The 24,181-nt window shown below is 37.7% G+C and overlaps 12 protein-coding genes across 12 annotated transcripts; 6 read left to right on the plus strand and 6 right to left on the minus strand.

Annotated features, from left to right (window-relative positions):
* Nucleotides 1-21: 21 nt before the first annotated feature.
* On the minus strand, nt 22-1,018 carry C9374_010488 (uncharacterized protein; the record flags this gene model as incomplete). The annotated part of the gene is made up of 2 exons (XM_044686037.1): nt 22-142; nt 192-1,018. The coding sequence occupies 2 exons, from the start codon at nt 1,016-1,018 to the stop codon at nt 22-24; spliced, it is 948 nt and encodes a 315-aa protein (XP_044543918.1).
* Nucleotides 1,019-1,116: 98 nt separating this feature from the next.
* C9374_010489 (uncharacterized protein) lies at nt 1,117-4,516 on the minus strand (the record flags this gene model as incomplete). Its single annotated transcript, XM_044686038.1, has 3 exons — nt 1,117-1,928; nt 1,992-3,345; nt 3,404-4,516. 3 exons carry the CDS (start codon nt 4,514-4,516, stop codon nt 1,117-1,119), a joined length of 3,279 nt encoding a protein of 1,092 aa, XP_044543919.1.
* A 166-nt stretch (nt 4,517-4,682) lies between these two features.
* C9374_010490 (uncharacterized protein) lies at nt 4,683-5,588 on the minus strand (the record flags this gene model as incomplete). The annotated part of the gene is made up of 2 exons (XM_044686040.1): nt 4,683-5,134; nt 5,249-5,588. The coding sequence occupies 2 exons, from the start codon at nt 5,586-5,588 to the stop codon at nt 4,683-4,685; spliced, it is 792 nt and encodes a 263-aa protein (XP_044543920.1).
* A 1,010-nt stretch (nt 5,589-6,598) lies between these two features.
* Nucleotides 6,599-8,327, plus strand: C9374_010491 (uncharacterized protein; the record flags this gene model as incomplete). Its single annotated transcript, XM_044686041.1, has 2 exons — nt 6,599-6,890; nt 7,033-8,327. The coding sequence occupies 2 exons, from the start codon at nt 6,599-6,601 to the stop codon at nt 8,325-8,327; spliced, it is 1,587 nt and encodes a 528-aa protein (XP_044543921.1).
* Nucleotides 8,328-8,402: 75 nt separating this feature from the next.
* On the plus strand, nt 8,403-10,716 carry C9374_010492 (uncharacterized protein; the record flags this gene model as incomplete). Its single annotated transcript, XM_044686042.1, has 3 exons — nt 8,403-8,907; nt 8,974-9,118; nt 9,198-10,716. 3 exons carry the CDS (start codon nt 8,403-8,405, stop codon nt 10,714-10,716), a joined length of 2,169 nt encoding a protein of 722 aa, XP_044543922.1.
* Nucleotides 10,717-10,784: 68 nt separating this feature from the next.
* C9374_010493 (uncharacterized protein) lies at nt 10,785-11,744 on the plus strand (the record flags this gene model as incomplete). Its single annotated transcript, XM_044686043.1, has 2 exons — nt 10,785-11,101; nt 11,156-11,744. 2 exons carry the CDS (start codon nt 10,785-10,787, stop codon nt 11,742-11,744), a joined length of 906 nt encoding a protein of 301 aa, XP_044543923.1.
* Nucleotides 11,745-12,196: 452 nt separating this feature from the next.
* C9374_010494 (uncharacterized protein) lies at nt 12,197-13,413 on the plus strand (the record flags this gene model as incomplete). The annotated part of the gene is made up of 3 exons (XM_044686044.1): nt 12,197-12,590; nt 12,911-13,136; nt 13,218-13,413. 3 exons carry the CDS (start codon nt 12,197-12,199, stop codon nt 13,411-13,413), a joined length of 816 nt encoding a protein of 271 aa, XP_044543924.1.
* A 340-nt stretch (nt 13,414-13,753) lies between these two features.
* C9374_010495 (uncharacterized protein) lies at nt 13,754-14,827 on the plus strand (the record flags this gene model as incomplete). The annotated part of the gene is made up of 2 exons (XM_044686045.1): nt 13,754-13,791; nt 13,930-14,827. 2 exons carry the CDS (start codon nt 13,754-13,756, stop codon nt 14,825-14,827), a joined length of 936 nt encoding a protein of 311 aa, XP_044543925.1.
* A 368-nt stretch (nt 14,828-15,195) lies between these two features.
* Nucleotides 15,196-17,694, plus strand: C9374_010496 (uncharacterized protein; the record flags this gene model as incomplete). Its single annotated transcript, XM_044686046.1, has 1 exon — nt 15,196-17,694. The coding sequence occupies one exon, from the start codon at nt 15,196-15,198 to the stop codon at nt 17,692-17,694; it is 2,499 nt and encodes an 832-aa protein (XP_044543926.1).
* A 399-nt stretch (nt 17,695-18,093) lies between these two features.
* C9374_010497 (uncharacterized protein) lies at nt 18,094-19,707 on the minus strand (the record flags this gene model as incomplete). The annotated part of the gene is made up of 2 exons (XM_044686047.1): nt 18,094-19,023; nt 19,174-19,707. 2 exons carry the CDS (start codon nt 19,705-19,707, stop codon nt 18,094-18,096), a joined length of 1,464 nt encoding a protein of 487 aa, XP_044543927.1.
* Nucleotides 19,708-19,856: 149 nt separating this feature from the next.
* C9374_010498 (uncharacterized protein) lies at nt 19,857-21,440 on the minus strand (the record flags this gene model as incomplete). The annotated part of the gene is made up of 1 exon (XM_044686048.1): nt 19,857-21,440. The coding sequence occupies one exon, from the start codon at nt 21,438-21,440 to the stop codon at nt 19,857-19,859; it is 1,584 nt and encodes a 527-aa protein (XP_044543928.1).
* A 728-nt stretch (nt 21,441-22,168) lies between these two features.
* C9374_010499 (uncharacterized protein) lies at nt 22,169-23,748 on the minus strand (the record flags this gene model as incomplete). The annotated part of the gene is made up of 3 exons (XM_044686049.1): nt 22,169-22,561; nt 22,644-23,134; nt 23,649-23,748. The coding sequence occupies 3 exons, from the start codon at nt 23,746-23,748 to the stop codon at nt 22,169-22,171; spliced, it is 984 nt and encodes a 327-aa protein (XP_044543929.1).
* Nucleotides 23,749-24,181: the final 433 nt, after the last annotated feature.

Below are 24,181 nucleotides of genomic sequence, written 5' to 3' on the forward strand. Positions count from 1 at the left end.
TTGTCAGAGCTATTTTCGAGCTTATTTCTTTTTCTTTGATTTTTTGCCACTTGCTTTCTTTTCAGGCTCCGATTTCGAAACTTTAAAGATGGGTATTTCGAGCGGTTGGTAGGGTGTAGTGAGAATAGCATCAAAGCTACAGCTATTTAAAATAGAGTGATCATTGCCCGGCAACAAAACACCTTACTTACTGCTTTAGAAAGTTATCTTTAAATCTATTATAATTTCGTGTGGCTGTTTCCGTTCTAGGATGTGTGTGACCAAGTTTTTCTCGGAGAACTTTCATTCCTTGTAAATACAGATCATTGGCATTTTGAAATTCCCCAAGGCATTGTTGGCTGCATGCCACATTAACAATTGAGACTGCTGTGTCTACATTATTTTCTCCAACCAAGGCACGCCTTATTTCCAAAGCCTTAGTAAAGTACTTGTTTGCTAACAAGAATTGTCCAACATGGTAAAATACGCTACCAACACAACTGTACGGGATGGCAGAGTCACAATTGTTCATATTTGCAGCAAACTTTTTGGCCTCCATAAATTCGCTAATAGCTAAATCGTCGTTACCTAAACTTTGGTAAACGAGCCCAATGGCACACCTGAAATATACCAATACTTGAGGACTCAAGAAATCTTTATGCATCATACTATCTTTTAATTCCTCCTCAATATCTTTCTCCAAAGCCAATCGTCTCTCGTTCTGTTCGGTAAGATCCAAATTTTTCGAAATTTCTACAAAATCTTCCATTCTCAAATCAATCAACTCTTTTTTTCGTCTAATGTACTCGTATTCGATCCATAAATTTTGAGCTCGAATGTAGCCATCAATAGCTTGTTGATATAAACTCGAATTATGATAGTTCATCGCAACTTCAATTAATTTTGCAATTTCTTCATTCGGACATGGGGGAGCGAAAAGAACCTCTCGGATGATGCAAGGAATGTCTTGCTCCTTTGGTTCATATTTGAGACGATATGAATTCAAATGTAATGGATTCTGTTGGTGTTGCTTGATCATGATTTTTTTAAATTTCAAATCCCATCTTGCAACAGCTTGTAAACTTTTTAGCGCCAAATCGAAACGTTTGATGAAATTCAACTATCAAACAAGTTCGTTTATTTGATAGTTTGAACTTCAGAAACAGTATTGGGGTCCATGTTTTCAATATTTTCGTGTGACTGTACAAAGTGAGTGTTTGGTTGAAATCCAAGAGTTACAGAAGTCCGTGTGGGCATTGGTATGGTCTCTGCTGGTCTAGCAAAATCGACTGGCAAATTGAAATGACTAAATTCATGTTGAAAGATTGGGAGTTGCGGTAATTGCATGCTTGAAGATGGGTTTAAGGGAATTCGAGCTGCAGGAGGAGGTGACACTAGATTCACAACCACTTGTGAAGAATGAGAGCTGGATGAACCTGCCTTACTCACACGTCTGTGTTGATTCTTTGAAGAAGGAGTGTCAGAGGCGAGATCTACGACGGTTTTTTCTTGTTGACGTTTCAAATAGTTGCTAATGGTGTGTTTTTTCTGTACGGCGGCATCATCTTCATAATTAAATGATTCGTTCAAGTAATCATCTGATTCTACTGAATATAACATGTCATGCCATGTCACACCATTAATTTCTTCTAATTTTTCTAGATCTTTCACATGCGACTCAAGTTCTTCATAAATTTTTCCTTTTGGATGCAATGACTCGAGAAGCTTCTGTGTTTCTGATGATCTCTTATCTCGTAGAGTGAAAATTTCTAGCAACTCTTGTTCAGAAGTAAAGTAACGATATTGATTCTCTTTTACCAGTGTATTCTTAATTAAACCATCCTTAATCACTTGCCTTCTATACATAACCTCTTCTATAGTTCCTACATTCACAAGTCTGTAAGTGACAACGTTTTTGGTTTGACCGACTCTGTAAGCACGATCCACAGCTATAAGAAATATTTCAAAATAAGTAGTTGATGCGGGACACGAAAAATTAGTATCATACTAACCTTGTTGATCTGTAGCAGGATTCCATGATATATCTAAAATTATGCATCTGGAAGCTCCTGTCAACGTGAGTCCAACACCTCCTGCGCCAGTTGTGAGAAGAAAACAGCTATATGACGGGTCTTTTTGAAATAACTCGACTCTGCTTTGTCTCTCTTTTGTTGACGATATTGTTCCATCAATTCTTAACACCTTCAGCTTTAAATGCTTCCTAATGATATGTTCGACAATGTCAAGCATGGATGTGTATTGTGAAAAAATTAAGGTTCTATGGCCGGTTCTCTTGTGTTCTTTGAGTAATTTCACCATCACTGTCAATTTAGAACTTTCAGCAATCAGAGTTTCACAAGGAATGTCAGAAACATCAATATGTTCCTCCATTTCTTGAGATAACAATTTTTCAATATTTTCATCATCATCTTCTTCTTCAGAGTTGTCATCAATCTTACTTAAAAATGTGTCTGCATTAGCATTCAATCTCGGATGGTCACACATTGTTCTCAGCGCAGAAATTGCAGATAAAATACAAGCTCTATCCGTATTTTTGCTCAAAATTTGTCTAACAGTCTCTGATTTCAAATAGTTAGTGTATAGGACTTCTTGAGCCTTTGCTAAATAACACCATAGCACTAGCTCATTTTTCTGGGAAATCTTAGCTTTTCCTGTTCCTTGCTTTTTGAGAATGCTCGACATACCAACATTGTGGTCACTTTCAAGTACCTGGCTTTTGAGTCGCTTCAAAAAATAAGTAGAAATTAATGCTCTCAATTTTTGGCTAAGCTTGTTTCCTAATATTTTCTGGGTATTTGAGGCATCTCTTCGTCGAGATTTCACAATGTCAAGTTCATAATTTTTCTTAAATTCACTTCTATTTCCAAGAATGTTATTTCCATAAAATATGTAATCGTATATAGCCCACATTTCAACTAGCTTGTTCATTAAAGGCGTTCCCGTCAGACAAAATTTTGCCTTACTCGTAACCTTTCTCAAATTTGTAGCAATAGCAGTCTTTTCATTCTTGATTTGATGAGCTTCATCAACAATGGTAACGTCAAACTCTTGCTTTGCACAAATGGATGCAAATAATCCAATCTTGGAAACCAAGGTTCTATAAGTTGTGATTAGCACACCTGGATGTTTTTTGGTGTGACTGTGGAATGATTTTATCATGTATTCAAATTCTGACTTTTGTAGAGCATGGAAGAGATACGGAGTAACAAGGGGAGCCCACTGACGCAATTCACTAATCCACGTCTGCAAAACGGACAATGGAGCTACAACCAAAAAGCGCTTTCCTGCTTCAGCTGCTGCAATTCCAGATAAGAAACTCGATAATTGTACAGTTTTGCCAAGCCCCTACATGAGTTGAAGTTGTGAGTAAAAAGAAAGACCATAAAGACTTATGCCTGCTTACCATTTCATCTGCCAAAATGCCGCCTCTGTAAGTACTATCATTATATCGTTGATTTAGCCATTTGATTCCCTCTTTTTGAAAGCTGTAAAGCTTGTTATACATTCTTCCTTCTAGCATGAAGTTCTGGAGGTAATAGGTGGCATCATCACCTTCATCATCTGTCTTCCAACCATTTGGTAACTCTGTGAGCTTGGGAGGATTTTTGATAAGCCTCTTGTATTTCGATTTTAACTGGGCGGTGCTTTGGGTAGTTTCTGATTGGGTCGCCTCTTCAATTTCTATTAAGGCATTGACATCAATATCGTCACTATTAATGGATATCAAATCAATTTCTTGAGACATGGTCGTTTCTTCAAATTCTTCATCATCTTCAGTTTCTTCTCCTGTTTCAATCTCCTCCTCATCTGTATGGACCTGTATGACTGCTTCCTCTTCTTCCTCAATTTGGTTGGTGCTTTGAGAGTCTTCAGCATCATCGTCCACAATAAAATCTTCCAGATCTCTTTCAATAATGCGTTTCTTTTTCTTAATTTTTTCTGTAATATTGGAACCAAATACAATATGTTCATCTTCTGATGAATCATCTCTTTGCTGTTTGGAAGGTTTAGCACTCGTTGTTTTTTTCAGTTTTTTTGATGAATGATTAGTCTGTTTGTAATGCAGAATGGCTTGCAAGTCTTTGGATGCTTCCTCATCGGATGAAATTACGATGGCACTACTACTATTTTGACTGTTGGAATGGACATTGTTGTTACTAGCTGTTCCGTGATCATCATCGGTTTCGGAATCAGATATCATGGATATGGTACATCTCGGAGGAGAGGAAGAAGCAATTCCTTGCTCTTTCTTCTTCCTATAACTCAATAGACTTTTCTGAATGGTAGGAACTGTATTTTCCTTCTTCTTGGTCTTCTTACGTTGCGGTTTATCGTCAATCTCCTCCGATGATTCAAAGGAATCATACAGTTGGTCTTTTGGTCGTTTGCTTTGTTGCGTTGATGGGTTACTTTTTGAAAAACTATTGCTGTTACTACGAATTGGACGAATTGGGGTTGCATTTAATACCACATCTTCTTCATCCTCCGAAACATCAAATACGATGGGTGGCGTCATCGATTATGTTCCATCCGTGGCTGGAATGCTTCTATTTTTTTTGAAAGAAATACCACAAAAAATTTCGTGTTTCACAAATTTCAATTTGTTGAGGTTCATAAAATTCATGGTTTTGTGGTGTTTGGATTGAAACGTCTCTGCTGTATAACTATTCTGTTCAGAACAATTATTTCCAATCTCCAATAACCTTTGTTTGGAATAAATCTCTGGCAATTTCTTTCACTTGTTCCAAGGATTTGCCAAATGTGTCAACATACACAGACTCCACTTGCTCGTTTGTTTTTTCATTGTGTTCCTTCAATTTTTGAAGAATTTCTGAAGTCGAAAGCTGCGCATTAACACGATCTTGAGCTTCTTCAAGTGTAAGATTGTTACGTTTACATAATCTTTCAAGTCTATCGTTAACGTTGGACACGTCAATGACCCATACCTGGTCAATACCATGTTGCCAATCCGCCTCAACCAAAACTGCAGCTTCTATTAGACACACAACTTTGTAATTTTCTGTGGCCATGTCTTCAGCTTTTTTCATCTCAATTTCAATGAGACGTCTAATTTCTGGCCAAACAATATCTGTCAATTTTTTCATTAATTGTTGATCTTTAAAAACAATTCTTCCTGTATCATTGATATTACATCCAAAGTTATTGAATTCAATTTGATAAACGTATTTTGTCAGCACAAAAAATAATTAATTAATTATTGTTTATCTCATGTTCGAAATCCACTCACCCAATACTCTCCTATTAATTTGACGAGTTTGTGCATCCACAAGTAATGATGGATCTTCCCCTAATTTTTCTTTCACTAATGATCCGAATGCTTCAATCACTTGATGATAACATGGCGTATCGACCTCATAGGCTTTCCATCCGAGTTCATCTGTCGGAATGATATGAAAATGAATGAGCGGTACATTTGAATGAGTATTCGCTTCGGAAGATGATGATTGCTGTTTGGTTTGCAATGTTTCATGCTCTGTTATTAATTCTCGGAGATAATTCATCATGGTGGATTTTCCAGAACAAATTCCACCGGTGATCCCGATGGTTTTGAGCTTGTTTGTAGACATTTTTTAATGTTGACAAGTTTCAAGAGCTTTCAAATGGTTGTTAGAAGGTTGGGGTATCAAGACAGCTAAACTATTGGAAAGACTGACTGTCATCAGCGAAAGCAGTGTTAAATAACTCCTTATCATCATGAGAGCGACGTCCATCTCAACACTGGTTCCATCGTATACTCACAATCTTGCACATGGGAGATAAAACTCCTTTCACATGCCTCAATGAATTTTCGTTTTCCTTATTTTCGAATATTTTCACTGTCAATCTCTACATCTAAAAATCGAAACATATTTTCCATTTTATAAACAATCACATGACATGTCATGCGATTCACAACCTTGACTTTCGCGAACTCTGCTCTAAAATTTTCCATTCTCTTCTTAATTGTGAATTTTTTTGGACCTCACTAAAAAAGTCCAAATGCAATGTCGTGCCAATTCTGATCTGAGAAAGCATACTTGGAGACTCGTTATTAAACCAAGCAGTCAACTGAAATATGGATTTTTGAGATGCATTATGTTGAAGATGCACTCCATGTTAGGAAAAGAGATGATACATTTTAAGAGTAGGAAGTTTCTTTTGTTGGGTTCAATCCGTTCGAGTGGAATTTATGCATAGATGTGTAGAACTCAGGTGTCACAAGAAAATAATTCTTCATTCACAACTGATTGCCTTTTCCACGTCTAGAAGAATTTCGCTTTTTAAATGCAAGTGTTCTTCATACATTTCTACAATGTCAAAAAGAAAACACGAGATCATCAAGCAGCCAACACTCTCAAACAATTCACTTTTTCCAAAATACAATGTACTTTCATTCCAATCGAGCGGATTTCGACAATGTTGAACAAGACGATTATGACTTGTTCTTTTGTATGTCAGACGACACTCCTAATACCTCTTCCGATATGCTTCAGAATGATCTCGAAGGAGCCAAGCGAGATTTCAGCAGCAGCGACTCGGGAAGTTGTAGCTCAATGGATATTCACCAAGACGATGACCTGTCTTCAGATTCACCAAAATGAATCTGTTTTCCTCGCGATTTAATCAATGGCCTGGTTTCCAATCGACATCTATGAAATGCTGGAATATGGCTGAAGAAGAAGACGGGTTCTTGCCTGAAGCTGAAGTGAGCTTTGTCAATGAAACCAATTCTTTCCATGCTGGACAGATGCCTATGTTGTCTGCCCATGTTGGAATGGAACGTGAATCATCAGTCGCCATGTTGTATGCTCCTTTCACAGAATCCCCCTACGAGAATTCTGTTGTAGACAAGAAATGTTGGCAAATTCCTCAATTCAATGACGCCATCCGTTGCATGTTGCTTCCTCCCATCATTCTCTCTTTCATTTTGGAGTTCATTTAAATATTGAGGGTGATGTCATGACTCATTCCTTACCAATGGTAAACAACACTCCGAGGCTCCCATCTCGTCCACAACCAAAAATGCATCAGGTTCTTCTGAAGTGAAAGAATCTTCGTGCAGAACTCCAAATGTTACCGAGACATTGGACACATTTAATATTCAACTCAGCTCTAGCTCTAGAAGTGATCTTGACGGAAGCAGCACTGAGCCAGAAACTTCGAGCCCAATTACAAATTCTTGCAGTACCAAAGGTAAATCGACTCATACCAACAACTCATCTCCCAAGAGAAAGCGCACTCTCATTTGTGACTCTGAAACAGAGGGAAGTACAGAGGACGACCAGTGTTTGGTCATTGACGATAATTTAACAGAAAACATCACCATCCTTGACAAGCAGAGACAGCAACTTCAGCGAAGAACCAAGGCTCCAAATCCAGAAAAGAAACTTCGAAAGAAGAAAATTAGTGCCACCACAAAGAAGTCTGCTTGTCCAAGAGAGGAACCAAAGCGAGAAGACGCAACGAACAAGGAAATTATCCAACCTTCGGCTAGCTTGTGCTCAGAAGAATTTAACAATTCCAATCATAGTCCTGTAACATCTACACTCAATTTAGTTGATTTTGGTGTAGAATTTCCTAATGTTCCTCACTTAAAGATTGAGCTCGACATGCCATGTCAAGACAATTACGTGAAACCTTCTATTTACAACAAGCAAGGCAAATGGACCAAGGACGATTCCATCCTTTCAAAATTTAAAGTAATAGTCTCCACTAGTGGTGGAATGAAGAACATTGATGTTTCCAAGATGAGGTTACTGGTAGTCACTCAAAAGAACACTAGCAAGCCAGATGGAGCCATTCTCAATGTTAATCTCATCACAGATTCACAGTACGTGACTCCCAAGTCCAACAAGCCCATGACCATGTACTATTTGGATAAGGATCCCAACGAGAATGATCTTCTTCAAGTCATTGAGATTGAACAATACGAAAAAAACCAAGCGATTTTCACTTGTCAAGTTTCCTCCTCCAACAACTCTGGATGGAAGAATAAGTATCACGAGTACAAATTGATTGCCATTGAGACCAGCTCTGCGGATCATTATGGATGCTTATCGGAAGGTTTTAAGGTAGCCAAGTGTCCCAAGCGTAAAGACCTTGCTTCTGAGGAGTCTCGTCAATGTAGTACTAGTGATAATGCATCAAACAGTGCTGGGAGTGAGATGATTGTATCATCTACCGCTGTTGATGATTCAGAAGTTGTGCTGGAGCATGTATACGTTGAAGAAAATAACAAGAAGAGAAAGCTCAAGGTTTTGGAGCCAACCTTTGTAGTACAAGATGGCAAGAAGTACAAGATTACCATTGAGCCTGTTTCCGAATAAATCATGGACTCACAAAGTATTTAAAAAAGTTGTAAATTTACCCTCCTTTTTCTTTTACAATTTCAAATTCAAAAAATGATGAAACAGAAAAGCAGCGGCACCCTAATGTCATCTGACCAAACAGGCCTCTCCGAAGTAGAGGTTGCTGCTCAATCATCGAGCGGTGGTCTTTCAAGAAAAACTCTTCAAACCATCGAGAGAATGTCGCAATCTTCAAATCAATCCCGAACGTCATCCCGACGCATGAGTACTACCACTTCAAACAATCTAGAGAGTGCTGGCAAGGAGGATTCTTCTTCATCATTGAAAAAACCAAGCACTCCATCCCGTAGATCATCACAAACTTCATCATCTGCGAACGACAAACTAAATACATTTATGAAATATTTGGAAGATGTTGACAAACAAAGTGCAGTATCTTACACTTCAGAAATTTCTGTCCCTCCACAATCGTCCCAAACAAAAATTATTCCCCCTTCACCTTCTCATTCTTATATTTCCTCAAATTCTTCTGCCTCCAAAGTACTAAATAATTCTATGGATTTTGACGATTTCTCTCCTCCAAATTCCAATCCAACAGGTATGCTACTTTTCAACATGATGGTTCTTTCTAATTCGTTTAACCAATTTTATTAATCTGAACTAGCTGCTGCCGCTTCATTGTATGATGGTGTCAAGTCAAAAATGAATGCTTTAAAGAATAAGGTAGCTGAAAAAGACAGGAGAATATTATTGCTCGAAGAAAAAATTGCCAAGCTAAAAGAAACTGTAAATAATGCAGAAAAGATATTGTACGTATAATTTTTATCTTAACATTGCAACTTATGTCATTACCAACACCGTTATCCACTCATTTCAATAATTGCTCAGCTCTGCTCAAGAAAAACAAAAGCTGCAAGAACAACAAAAAGAATTTGAAATTTCATTTGCCAAACAAGTAAAATTAATAGAAAAACTAGTTAAGGAAAAAGAAGCTCTCAATTCCAAATGTACAGAACTTTGCAAGGATGCAAAAGTAATCGATGAAAAATACGATATGAAAATCAAACTTTTGCAAGAGAAGTATGAAGCTGACCTTAAGCGAGCGAAAGAAAATTGGGAAGCCACGGAAAAGGTGAGAAGGACAACATGGATGGCAGAAAAAGAGAAGAAAATGAAAGAATTAATTGTCAAGGACATGGAACCCGATATTCAGAGAATGTTGCTTTCGCACAAACAAGAAAAAGCAAAACTTGAAGACTTTTATCAAAATGAAATGAGAAAACAAAAAGTGGATCTATTGAAACAAGCTGATTTAAAAATGGAAGAGTTGAAGGAAAAATTCAAGAGGGAGTTAGACGCGTCCTTAGAAAAGACACGACAAGAAAATTATGCTGAAGTGGAGCAGCAAAAGTTAAGACGAAACAAAGAGCTTGAAGAAATTGAAGCACGTTATAGCTTGCAAGTCAAGCAGGAGCGAGATCGAGCAGAGAAATTGCTTATGGAAGAGCGAAAGCTGTATCAAGACAATCTCGAAAAAATCAAAGCTCGCGAACGTGAACTAGAAGACAAGCACAGAGAAGAAGTTGAGAAAATTCACAAAGATTATGACAAGAGGCAACAAGAAGACATTAATACACTCAAGGCTAAATGGGACATTGAGAAGGAGCAATGGCAAAACAATTTTATTCAAAAGTGTCAAACTGATTTCAAAGAGAAACAAAAGACTCTAAGAGACAAGATGAATACTCAACTTGAAGAACAAGTGGTTGAAATTACCAATAAGCTGCAAGACGACTTTTTCGAGCAACGGCAAAAACTGCAAGCTGACTATGAGAAGCGAATTGCCAAACTACGAACAGAATGCGACGCAGAAGTGAATCGCGTAAAAGAGGAAAGTAATGAATGGAAAGACAAGTACATGACAAGTGCCAAGTCTGCAAGTACTCTAGAATCGAAACTCAAAGAAAAGGAACAGACCATCATGGAATTCCAAACTCGAATCGAGGAGCAAGAGAACACCATTTCCACTCTTAAAAAGAAGATGAGTAAGAAGGAAGAAGATCTCTCCTCCACCATGAAAGACATTCGCGAAGAGCTCGAAAGTAAGATCAAACAATTGGAAAATCAAATCATGGATGGAGAAGCTGAAAGAACTTCACTCGAAGAAACCATTCAACGCCTCGAGAAGGAACACAAAGAAGAAATTGACTCACTCCTTGATCAAAAGAGCAATGAAATGGAAGCTCTCATGACCAACATCAAACAAGTCATTTCCAAAAAGGATTCTCAATTACAAGACCTCTCAGAGAAACTCTCTCTATCAGAGCAGAAATTAAGACAAACTGAGTCTCTTCTTGCCAAGCAACGTCAAGAGCTCATCGAAGACGATGATGACTTTGATTTGTAATCGAGTAATTGAGGCTCGAGAAATTGAGAGGTTTACAATTTTCAAAAAAAACAACAAACATCAACGTAATGGCAGGAAAGAGAAAAAGAGCATCTGCGGCAGAAAACGACGAAGACTACAGTGGCGCTGCTGAGGAGGAATCCAGAGACACTCAGGAAAGTAATAAGGAAGAACCATCTGAGAAAGAGGAAGAGGCTTCCCCAAAACCAAAAGAGAAGAAGAAGAAAACTAAGAAGAAGGAATCAACAGCCTCGACGAAGAAGGCTTCTTCATCAGCCGGGAAGAAGTCAACCACAGCAAGCTCCAAGAAAGGATCAAAGCCTGTCATCAAATCAGAGTCAGAAGCAAGAAATATGATACTAGAGTATATGAAGGCTCAAAACAGGTAGGTTGAGCCTTGTCAACGGTTTTTGAATTTTGTTCTTACCCATTTGCATAGACCGTACTCTCTTCAACAAGTCATTGATAATTTGGGAGGCCAAATCAAAAAAGCAATGGCCACAAAGTGTATCGATAAGCTTGAGCAAGAAGGAGAGTTGGTATTGAAAGCAAATGGAAAGCAAAAACTATGGTACCGAAATCAAACCGACCTTGAGGTCTTGTCCAAAGAGGAGCTGAAGGAAATTGATAATGACATTAAGGATATTCAGAAAGATATTGCTGCTGTCAAGTCAGACAATCAGAAGCGCGCCTCTGAACTGGCCAGAATTCAGAAAGCACCAACCACGGTACAGCTTGTTTCTATTGTGGCAACACAGCGCGAAGAGCTTGCTGCAAAAAAGCAAAAATTAGAAAAGCTTGAGAGCGGCTCTATTCAATTAGTGTCTCCTGAGGAAAAGAAGAAGGCACTTGTTGATCTTGATAAGTACTTGAAGGAGTGGAAGAAACGAAAGAACCTTGCGATGAGCATTTTCGACAGCTGCAGCGAGACTTGTGAAACCAATCCTTCTGAATTGCTGGAAGAAATTGGAATGGACACTGACGAAAGCGTGGGTGTTGATATGAAAACCATGGGACGCCTTTATTGATAGCTTGTTGTTGTCATATTTTTCACAAACAATACAACGTTCTTATTGGGCAAAGAACCATTAAAACCTGAGCATGTGAATTTTCAAAGTCAATCAACTTGTCACACATTTACTTTTTTCTCCGTGCCTTTTTTAGAGCCAACCATCTCATGTTGCAATCTTCGTCTTCGGAAGGTTCCTGTCCAGTCACGACTCATTAATTTTAATATTCAAAAAAGCAACATCACACCTGAACCGAAATCCGAGCTGAGGATTTTTCCAATATCGAGGATCATTAGTATCATCACAACACAAACCATCCTCTCTCTCGCCTAACAACTGCTCTTCTTTTTGAATTTATTTGAAACTACGAAACGGATTAATTTTCATTATCATCATCGAGAATCCATCCGAGCACAACAACAACAACATCACAACCACCACTTCATCATCATCATAACAACATCACAAAAATGATTGATCTGAATATAGCCTTATCTCAATTAACCATCACGATGCAACAAAATGTCTACTCGTCATGGACCGAAGACTATTCAATTTGTTTTGTAACCTTTCTCAACTCCATTCTGTTTCATACCATGATTTATTTGGTTCTCTCTCCGTTGCTCTCCCGACACTTTAAATCGTATCGTGAAGGAGATGAAGAAACAAAAATTGAATGGAATTCAAGAGTCGTGAGTAATGTTCATGCCATTCTCTATGTCTTGTTGAGTTGTTATGCCATCTTGGTGGAAGATGCGTTTCCTAATTTGTCCATTGATGAAAGTACAAAGATGGCACGAGTGGCTGTTCTTTATGCTGGTGGATACTTTTTCTATGACTTGTTGTTAATTGTTAGATATCCAAGTAAGTATTGGTGTTGTGTGTGTGCGTGAGTGTCGTTTGAATTCATATTTCAATATAAATCCTCTCCTCATTGGTCAACTGTATCAATGTTGAATGAATCGAATGGAAATGATGTTGGTCAACAACAAAACACTGTTACTACAACATGAACACTCACGCTTAATGTGTGCCTTTCATTGACTTCAATGAACACACGTGTTGTTGCACGCTTCATATAATGACGCTTCACTTGAAAATTTTGCCTTTCGAATTCTTAATTTGGGAAACAAAACATTTCGGACAAAAATTTATTTTTCCGTTCACTATTCGGACCTTTACAGAGCTTGGAGGAATTGCCATGCTCCTTCATCATGGTTTTGTCTTGGTCGGAATTATTTGTATCTGGTTTTGTGACAAGTATTGGGTAGTTTTGTGTTATTATTCAATTCTTGAAGTGTCAACACCTTTTGTGAACGGAAGGTGGTTTTTGATGTGTTGCGGATTGAAGGATTCAGTTTATTACTGGATGAATAATTTATTGGTGTGGCTTGTTTTTGGATTGTGCAGGTGAGTAGCTTGGAGAATTGTTTTCGAAAATTTATCATGAAATTTCATTCTGTGAAATGAATTTCCTTGTAATGACCTCAGAATGCCATTTGTGATTTTCGGACCCTACTTGATCTATGTCAACAACACGAGAATGTTTGCACACAATACATTCTTGGCGATTTTCCTCTATATTCAAATTGCAAACATTAGCATGTTGAATGTTTACTGGTATAGTCTCATGTCCAAGAAGTTGGTTCAAACCGCTTCTTCCATGTTGAAAGGAAAGAAGGAATAATGTTTTTGTAAATAATTTTTTTAATTATTTCATTTAATAATTATTAAACAACAAAAATTAATTTATAAAATGTTAAAATGTAAACAATACACAACGGAAATTCATTGATTAGAAAATAATAATATCAACACCACAGTGCCATGGAGCGACAAGTGTCGTTGCAGCTCTAAGGCTTTCCAAAAAGAGACTTTTTGACTAATTCCCCATACTATATTAATGCATTGGACAAAAATGATTCAACACTTTTATTTTAGTGTCATGTGTCCTTCCCTTTTTGAACTAAAATCATCCATTCCTTCTCCCACTCATCAACTCTAACTACTTTTAAGAATTAAAGAAAATGAGCAAACAGCATCAAGACAACCGAAAGGCCAACATGTAAGTTACATTTCGTTTATTGAAGGGGACTAATCTGTTTCAACTATATATTGTGATGGTGCATTCATCCATGAACCATGCAAATTGAATTTCTTCTTCTTTGGAACTCTTTGAATGGATGTAAAAAACACATTCTAGTTGCACTGCGTGTGTCTATGGCGCATCCATTCTCTTCTCCATCTCGTTCGCCATTTGGGGTCTATTCATTTACTCCCATATTTTGTATCCGAGAGTTCCATTTGATACGATTCGTTGTTATGGATCGACCATTGTCAAATTGTTACTAGTTGTGACGATTTTGGAATTTATTGGAATTTTGTTTGGAACTTTGGCCATGTGTTCTGGATTTTTAGAAGTTTGTTACAGTGCCCTCGCTGCTTCTCGATCTTACAAATTTGTGGGTCAAGTGTCACCTGCCATGGACGATGAAGGTTATGCTGTATTGAGTGAAAATTGGATTCAAGAAACTTCTCCCAACTTGTTTGAGAATGCTCCTTTCGATATGGATGGAACTCAATCCATTCATATGAAATCTAGTGTCGATCGAAGAAATGGAGGCCAGGCATTGAATGAGCCAGCTGTCACTAATCAAGAACTGAAATCCTCGGAAGAAATGCAAAACCAATCTTCACAAGTAGTTCAAAGCAATGGAGAAATAGTTGTCACTCATCAATCACTTCCATCCAGAAAACAACAACACATCAAACACCACTATGAATATCACTACGAAGAAACCAGAAGCTCTTGCTGTTCCAATTTCTTTAGAATTGGTAATTGTTTCACTCTTTCCTTTTTAAGAAGTCTCTGTCAGTTGACAAAATCTGCCACTGGCGTTGCCATCACTGCCTTACTCGTTGTCATGGCCTTCTATGTGTTTGAAAGTCGTTGTAACACTGATTACGATCGAATGTATACATTAGTCAGACCATTCCTCATTGCACAATTTGTGTATTGTGTCATTGCAACGTTGGCAACTGTGATCATTACCTGTGGACCTTTTTTGTTTAATATTTTGGTCCTCATTGTGTCCTTGTAAATGATTGAGAATTGTTATTTGAGAATTCTAGAAAAATTCAAACTTTGTAAAAATTTGTACATCATGTCATGAGTTATTGAGCTAGTAAAAACATGTTGTCAACAACGTCGAGAGGGCATCCACGATCAGAAACCTGATTACCCGCCTTTGGCTTAGAGATTCGTTGCAAATCCAAACATCAAAAATCTTTGTGAAAAAAAAATTGACTTTTGATTGGTGTGCGATCTTTCAAGGGCATTCCAAGCTTTGAACTACCAGCACAGTCTTCAAACACCTCGTTTTTTTGTGTTACGTTTTTCAACCCGTTACACACACTCGTCCATCAACAACTGTCAAATTGTCATTGCAAGCCCATCATCATTTAAAAAATGTTTTTATCTGGTTCCGGTGCTGAAAATGATTCACAGCGCACTTCTTCCAACAACTCATCACCTCGTTCTCTAACTTCTCCTCGAGGTTCCAACAGCGCAAACTCTTCCTTACAGCAGCAACATCATCCAAATGGATCTCATGCAAATTCACAAAATTCTTCTGAAAAACTTGTTTATTCCACAAAATTATCATTGATCAGTCCTTCAATGACGTCTACGAACGGAACTAGTTTTCCAGGTTCCAATGTTGGTTCAACTTCTTCCTCATCATTGAACGATGAATCGGATCGTATTTTGGAATTTCGTGCATCGATTCAACATTTGACATTTACTGAAATTTATGAAAAAATTGAACGACAACATGAAGAACAAAAAGAATTATTGAAATTATATTGTCCTCGATTGTTCGACGAGTTGAAAATTACCAATGAAAAATTATTTTCCATTTTGGTTTGGATTTTCACACAAATTCCACTTTCCCAAAAATATTCCAAAAGGTTAAAGAAAAATTTCGAAAAAGTGTTCACTGCCAAAACCTTTGTCTCTCTCGTGACTTCACAACTACACAAAATTTCATTACCTTATTTTCCAAATATTATTGCCACTCCGAAAAGCAATGCTGATATTTTAGACAAGTTGAAAAATTTATATCGAAGTATTAATAATACTTTGGGAGATGTGATGAACATGAACATCAATAACAACAACAACAACCACAATAATCATTATGGCGCTCGAACCACGACTTCCATTTTGGCACCTCAGGTGTCTCATTCATCATTGACTTCTCCAAGACAACAAGCATCATCATTACCATCCACACACGACACCGTCGTTGATAATTTTTCATTCAAAAACGATTGGACCAAAGTTCAAGCTGAATTATTAGGTCAATTCTTTTTAGAAATTGGAGTGATTGAAAATATCAAACCAGAAAAGAAGAAGAAATTTACAGAGAGATCTCATCGTTACATGTTTCATTCAGAGACGATAGAGTATTATGCTGACTTGTTGTTTGTGAGTGCCATTACTAGTGCAGAACAGAGACAAGTGTTTGAACATTGGAAAATGTTCATTCCACTCAAAACTCCATTTTCACAATTTGCACATGATTTTTATTCTCCATTTTTGAGTGGCATTTCGACAGGTTCCATGCAATTATTGACAGCAGGACAACTCGTTCAACAATGTTGTCTTCGTTCGATCATTGTTTCACAAGAAAAAGATTTTGAGCTCGTTCAAAACCATATTAAGAAACTTCAAGAATCTGTGAATCATGACTTGTCACCAATCCATGAAAATTCATCGCCTCGTGATGCTAACATGTCTTCATTATCAACCATTGGAACAACATTGTCCACGAGTAGTGCGTATCCATTAGTGTTTCGAAATGTGGAATCTGCACAACAACAATTACGAACCAAAGACATGTCCAAGACAGAGACAAGTTCACCATTCATGGATCGAAGATCATTTCGAATGAGTGCAGCTTCTTCTGGATTGAAAGCAGGTTGGGAATCTCAATCATTGATCGGAAAACGACTCATTTTGGAAAGTGGCATGGGAGATTATGAAATGCAATCTCCGCGCACAAAATTTTATGAACAACATGGAATTCGAGCCAAAGTTGAGAATTTGCAACAAGCTCTTGTACTTCCTTCTGTATTGGAAGAATTTTCCAAATTCTGTGTCACTAATCATATTGAAGAAATTGTGAATTGTTGGAAAGCCATTCAATCCTACATGAAAATGGAATCAGCCAAAGATCGAAAAGACCAAGCGCTCTATATTCTGAATCAATTCATTGACGACTCTTCACCCAATGCAACTCCGATCAATCTCGACTCTGAAACTCGTGAACAAGTCCTTTCGAAAATTCAGAGCAATTTGGAAAATTTTGCCTTCTTTACCAAAGATTTATTTTCCGCAATGAATGTCGAATTAATCTTGTTGAACGATTTGAAAGAACCTTTCATGAATTTTAATCAGAAACGAAATCAAGAAATTGATTTGGAAATTGATGGCTTGCAAGAAAAACTTCGAATTCGTGCCATTCAGGAAGAAAAGTCATCGAAGAGTTTCTTGTCACAAGTGGTGGGTGCACTCAAGAAGAAGCCAAGCACGAGTACGACGATTCCTGCATCGTCAAATACTTCTTCTTCGTCTGGTTTCCTTAATAGTCCCAATTTGACAGATTCCATGGAATTAATGACAAATTCAAACAAATTGTCAGGAATCAATCGATCACAACAACAAATCAATTCTCCAGTGTATCCAGAGATGGAGAAATTACCAGTTCATCTCTATGGTTCATTACCAGATGTGCTTACCCATAGAGATGCTATCAAACAATTCAAAGTATTCTGTACGTCAGAACATTGTGAAGAATATGTGTTGTTTTATGAGGCTGTTGAGGAATTTAGAACATTACCGACGCAACAAGAACGAATTCAGAAAGCGAAGGAAATATTTGAAACATTTATTGAGATACCCTGAAACGAACCAGTTTGTTTGAGGCTCAATCTCGTTATTACACGATTGGATGTAGCGCTGAAGATATTGAACGCATTAGAAAGAAGGTATTGAATGAAGACATTTCTATGGAAATGTTTGATGACCTTTCATTGGACGTGCAAGAACAAATGAAGGATGTGTTTGAAAGATTTGCACAAGCCCAAAGAGAATGGAAAGCTAAAAGAATGTTGGCTGGAAAAGAAATGTAATTTTACAAGTAAAAAAGTTTTATTTCAAATGAAACTATTTCATTGGAATATTTTGTGTGTAACTTCAGATTTAACACACCTTAGTGGAGTACTCAAGAAAATAATTTAACGACTTTAATAATTTAAATTAGGTTGCAAAAAAAAACTTTGACAAGAGCCGCTCTTGAAAACTTTAAAGACCAAAATCAATCTTGTAAATATCTTCAATTTCTTTCCATCTAGTCTCCTCAATTTCCAAATCCTTAATGAGACCTGTCTCAATATCACATACCCATCCATGAACATGCAAGGTATTTCCCTTTGCCCATGCAGTCTGTACAATACTTGTCTTACAAAGGTTCAAAGTTTGCTCAATGACATTCAATTCAATCATTCTATTAATCTTTTGGTCCTGATCTTGAATGGCATCAATCTCTGCCTTATGTAAACGATAGACATCCTTAATATTTCTCAACCAATTGTCAATCAATCCGAATTGCTTATTGGTGAGAGCAGCCATTACTCCTCCACATCTTGTGTGACCCATCACAATCACATGTTTCACCTTCAAGACTTCAACAGCATATTGCAATACAGACATGACATTCAAATCAGTGTTCACAACCATGTTGGCCACATTTCTGTGAATGAAAATTTGACCTGGTTGAGTTTGTGTCAATTGATCCGGTGGCACTCGACTATCAGAACAACCAATCAACATGTAATCAGGTCGTTGAACTTCCTTCAAACGAGAAAAGAATTCAGGATCCTTTGAAGTCTTTTCAAGAACGAAATTCTTATTTCCCTGCAACAACTTGTCATAGGAAGTTAAAAACTCTTCGGTACTTCTACTTCTGCTTAATCGACCTGGAGCGTTGATTCCTTTGTTGAGTTGAAATTTGTGTAATAAGCCTTCAATGGATCGTGAAAGATTGTGTTCAGAAGGCTCTTCTCCCTTGAATGAGTTTCCAGGTGTGGTTTGTGGTTGATGATCAATCGAGAGAGTACTGAAATCAATGGATCCTGGGCAGATGGTAATATTTGGATTCATGGAATGACCATGGTGTTGATGGTCGCAACATGAGTGATTTTCGTCTTGTTGTTGTTGGTGTTGTGGTTGCATCTATCATGTGGGAGTACATTGATATAAGTGGAATGGGTCGTGATGATATTGTCCGAATAGTCATCATCATGAGGGAATAAATATTAAAAAATTTCGGGTTTGAATGAAAGAATGGTCAGAACGGGTCAGAATGATGATTCATATACTCACCTTTAAAGACCTCCTAGCAAATCGTTTGATATGACTATCAAGCTGAATCAATGTATGAGTTTGTTTTTGTTGAAAAAACCTCTTTCCGAGAACGTTTTGGTACTTGAAGTGTCGCCGTGTGCTACTTTCTACGATTGGTGGTGATGATGACTCTGCAATTCCAAGAGAATATTCTCTTGAGCAATTCAAATTGAGATGATTCAAGTAGGTGGGTAATAGAAAGGAATTTCCGAAGAGGGTTGTTCCTTGAGAGCTGTTGTTCAACAACGTTCGTAGTGTGATGAACGACGAGGAAGAACGAGATTTTAAATTTTTCATGAATGTTTGGTTGGCACGTTTGTTGGCTTGAAAAGCTTTTGGGAGTTGGAAAGAGACACCAATTGAATCTTCTTCTCGGAAAATCAAGGAGACGGAAAACTCAACGGAAACAACTCGATTGTTTTTGGTATCGAGACCAAATGGAGACAGTAAGGACTTCCGTACCCGCTTTTTTGAGCATGATGCATTTCCTGAGCTCAAGCTCTCTAATTCCATTCTATGAATTGTCAAACCTTACATGAATGAAGGCCCTCAAAGAAATTTTCATCTTCCTTTAGGAATGGAGGTGATGAGTGAAAAATCCCAATTAGTTTTTTAATATTTTTCAGCTCATTGACAATTTTTGTTGTTCCTGATAACAAAGCTTAGATGGTTTCTCTGACCTCAATCGAGATTTGGTCTTGTTGCTGTTTCGTTTTTGCTTCCTTTTTGGATGATGAATTTTCAATGAGTTCAATAGTGTCATGTTCGAGGTGTGACGTATCATCATGATGATGATCTATAAATTCATGATTCTCCTCGTTCATATGAAGCTCATTCAAATGCTCTCCTTCTCTTTCATCGTGTTCTCTAACAGCAGTTTCCTTCTTCTCTGTCTCTTGTGCTTGTTTTTTCTTGGCCTTTTCTTGTTGATATTCCGTATACATGAAATAGGAAACAGAGGCCAACACAAGTATGCATCCAAGTAATTGCCAGATGGTTTTAAGACTCTCTTGCAAAATGAGAATACTGAAAACAATGGTTGAAACCAATCGCAAGGCCAAAATAGATCCTACCACAGAGGAACCCAAAGCACTGATTGCAAAAATGTTCAAATGATTGGCCAACATGAACACGAAAATGGTGAAACAAAAGAACATGATCCAATCTTTGGGTGAGAGTTTTGTCCAGAGCGTCCAATCATCAATGATTAAGCTTGGAATTAAAAATATAAAACCCATGATGAATAATTGGAGGATGAATAGGTTTTCTCCTGTGACAGTCACAATATTCGACTTTTCTTCCTGTTTCATGTACCTTAAACAGAGCATGTACCAAACTAAACAAGCGCTTGACACGAGTGACATTGAAATACCCAATAAATCCCACCAAGTAATGTGCTCAGAAAATGAGCTCCAATCAATGGCATACGTATAAAAGAATGCATACCAGGGCTGTGGTGTTGCACTCTTTTCAACAACACTTCCAATAATAATGACCACTCCTCCTATCACTGTCAAAATCATTGAAACCCATGCCTTCAATCCAAATGATTCCTTTGCATGGCCTCTCAAAAACCACTTGTTATAAATAAAGACAGTCACAAAGGCCAAAATGAAAGGTGTTGTCAGTGCAAAAAGCTGTACAAAAATTGCACTTGTAAATTTTGAGGACATGATATTCGTTACTGATCTCGTAACGAGTGAAATGCAAAAAAATGTTAGCGGCAAAAATTGCCTCACTTTTTCCTTGATTCGGCTCCATAAACTGCCTCCCCTGCTTGCTATGGGCTCTGAGTTCATATCTTGATGATTTGATGAATTTTCATGTTCCTCTAACGTGGTAGTATTCTTTGGATTTTTCTTTTTTGAAATTCTTTCTTTCACATAATAAATTAAAAGGTAAATCATTCTCGGTAAATAGATCAATATTGCTGCAAGATGACAACTTGTAATAAGTAATAACGAAGGAAGCTTATTTTCCGACTGTGATTGCAAATATCTCGAAAATATAGGATGCATTCCAAACAAGACATGGACCATGATACACGAGAGCCATCCCAGTGCAGGTTTTAATTTTTCCAAGAGCGTTTTCAATCGTTCATTCATTCCCGACACGAAAAGGGGTGTCGTGTTGATCTTCTTCGGACTTGTTGTTTCATCTTGGTTTCGGTGATGATGATTCAAGCCTTCATCGGAATGAGCTTCTTCGTGATGATGATTTGTATTCGTTTCCATGTTGTCTTTCATTCACTCGTCCAGTGTTCAATGTGATGGTTTGTCGAGTTAGTAGAAAAAGTAAACGGTTGTGTTTGTATTTTTTAATTGTTTGATTCGTAATATTAAATTTATTATTTGAAGCATCGTTGAATTCTCTTGTCCGAGAATCAAGTCCGAATCGATGGTAAAAAGAGTTGGTTTGTGCTGCCTCAATCAAATACCTTGAGAATATTGTCTCATCCTATTCAATCAATTTCAAGAAGGATTTACTGTTTCGATGTAACTTGCAACAACGAATCTTTGAGGTAAAGGAACAAGGTTGTGAAAGTGAGAGGAGAACGAAATTGTCAGTTGGAACCGCTTAATCGTTAAAGTCAAGTAAACACATTCATTAGCCCTATACTCTGAAAGTTATGAGAGTAACACAGCCATCGATGTTCAATAATAGGATATGACAGGAAAAAGTTTGTTGAACCAAGGGGAGTCAATACAACACAACAGCTCTTTAAGAGAAATGAAATATTTATGAATTGAAATAATAGTTACAATTTAACATGATGTGAAAACAGACTATATGTGTGATATATAGACATTTGACAATTGTTGTGGGATGTGGTGGTAATTTGGACACAGCAACTGTAAAGTCACTGTTGTTGTTGTTCGTGACATGTGTGTGTGAACAACAAAATGGGAGTGTTGTTAAATAAAATTGAGCAGCGTCATGATACACTTGATGATTTCAAATAAGTGTGAACAATTTAGGCCCAGATTTGCAAATTGTAATCCCAAGAGGCAGTACATAATGCATTGCCATCTGGAGAAACAGCAAGACAAGCAACTCTTCCGTCTGGTCCATTTTGTTCGTTGGTCAAGTTTTGAATAATTTTACCCTTCAAGGTGTCCCAAACAACAATTGACTTTTCATCGTAGGCAGCATACATCAAACGTCCAGACTTGCTGAATGAAATAGATGTAGCACCTTCTCTGACAGAATCATCAGAATATACCTTCAATTCTCTGCTAGCACGAATATCAAAGAGTCTACAAGTATTGTCATCAGAAGCAGTGGCAAAGCTCAAACCATTAGGGAAAAATTGGACACAGTTGACATCGAGTCGTGACCACCAAAAGTAGCTACACACTTCCCCGATCTAACATCCCACAACTTGGCATAGGCATCACAACCACCAGAAACAAATTGAGATTCATCTGGAGAGACAGAAACAGACATACAGTCACCAGTGTGCGATTGGAAGGTCTTGATTGGACGCCCATTTCAACATCCCAACAAATACAAGTCATGTCACCAGAGCTGGATAAAATTTGCTTGTCATTTGAAATGAATTTACAAGCACTAATGTAACCAGTGTGTTGACTCAATTCACGATGAGGAGTGGTTGGTTGTGAACTATCTGTTGCTTCAGTCAATTGATTAATGTTAAAGATGGAAACAATATTGTCCAAACCACCAGAAGCAACATATTGTCCAGAATTTGAGTAGGAACAAGTCATGACCCAATTAGTACGAAGTGTAATGGCATGTTGTTTGTAGGTGGTCAAGGCATTCCATATAATGAGTTTACCATCTTGAGAGGCAGAGACCATGAGTTTGCTGTCTGGAACTGGACTCCAAGCACAGCTGTAGACTTTACCCAAGTGACCACGGAGGATATTTCTGACCTTGAGTTTGGTTGGAGTGATTGGAGCGGCATCCAATTGAGATACTGTTGTTGTTGTAGAGAAAGTACAGAAGAAGAAGAAGAGGAGTTTTCATCAAACAATGATGTGCGAGTGGATGTAATACAATTGGTGTTATGAGAGAGATGAGATGAGATGGATGTTGTTGTTGTGGTTATGGGAAGAGGAATACATTACGAGAAACAATTTGACGATCACAACACAATTCGAGGGTGGATATTGTTGTTGTTAGAGAGTCATCATGAGTATCATGAGAGAGCGAGTTGGAAAGGGTTAGACAAATTCATTTGACATTTGACGTTTCATTTTTGAAGAGCATCGTCGGTGAGTATCGCACCGTCATCAGCAACAGAAATGATCGTGATAGTAGGTCGTTCGAGTTGTTGTGTCATCATCATCATTGAGAGACAATGAAATACAAAATTGTTTCAAGTTTGAGATCCACACAAACGTTATCCACCAACAAGAATAACAACATTTGACAAAACAACAAAATCATCATTAGACATCAATCAGCACTCAACACCAAACACTACTTACATTTAGCATCATTACCACCCTCCATACTCTTCTTGATTTGTTCTTGTAATGATTGAGCTTCCTGACGAGCCTTGTTAATTTGTTCTTGTATAGAAGCCATGATTTCGTTGTTGTTGTTGTTGTTGTACTATAATTTAGATCTAAAATAAATTAGTTTTGAAAATTAAAATTTTCTGAAGCGAGAAGACACAATGATGAGTTTGCTCGACGTCGAGAGGATGATGATGATGGAACGTGGGATAACTGCCAGCAACAAAGGATAGGCGACGAGTGGTGTGCGGCGGCGGTTAGGAACGATTTTTTTTTCTGTGATGGTTGTTCGTTTCCAGGTTTCCTCTTCGGGAAAGTGAAAGCTGTCAATGCGTTTGATGTGTGGATTGTGTGTGATATGAGAGAGAACCTGGCCAATTAACTCTCAGATCAACGCTCTTAAACAACAATTTTTCTTGAGGTTGGTGGTGCAACAGTTCACACCTCTGTTGTGTGAGGTTCTCACTTCGAAGGTGTGTCTTCAACTCTCTGGTTTATTGAGG

This window comes from Naegleria lovaniensis (genome assembly GCF_003324165.1).
Source record: "Naegleria lovaniensis strain ATCC 30569 chromosome Unknown tig043, whole genome shotgun sequence".
Taxonomy (NCBI): domain Eukaryota; phylum Heterolobosea; class Eutetramitea; order Acrasida; family Naegleriidae; genus Naegleria; species Naegleria lovaniensis.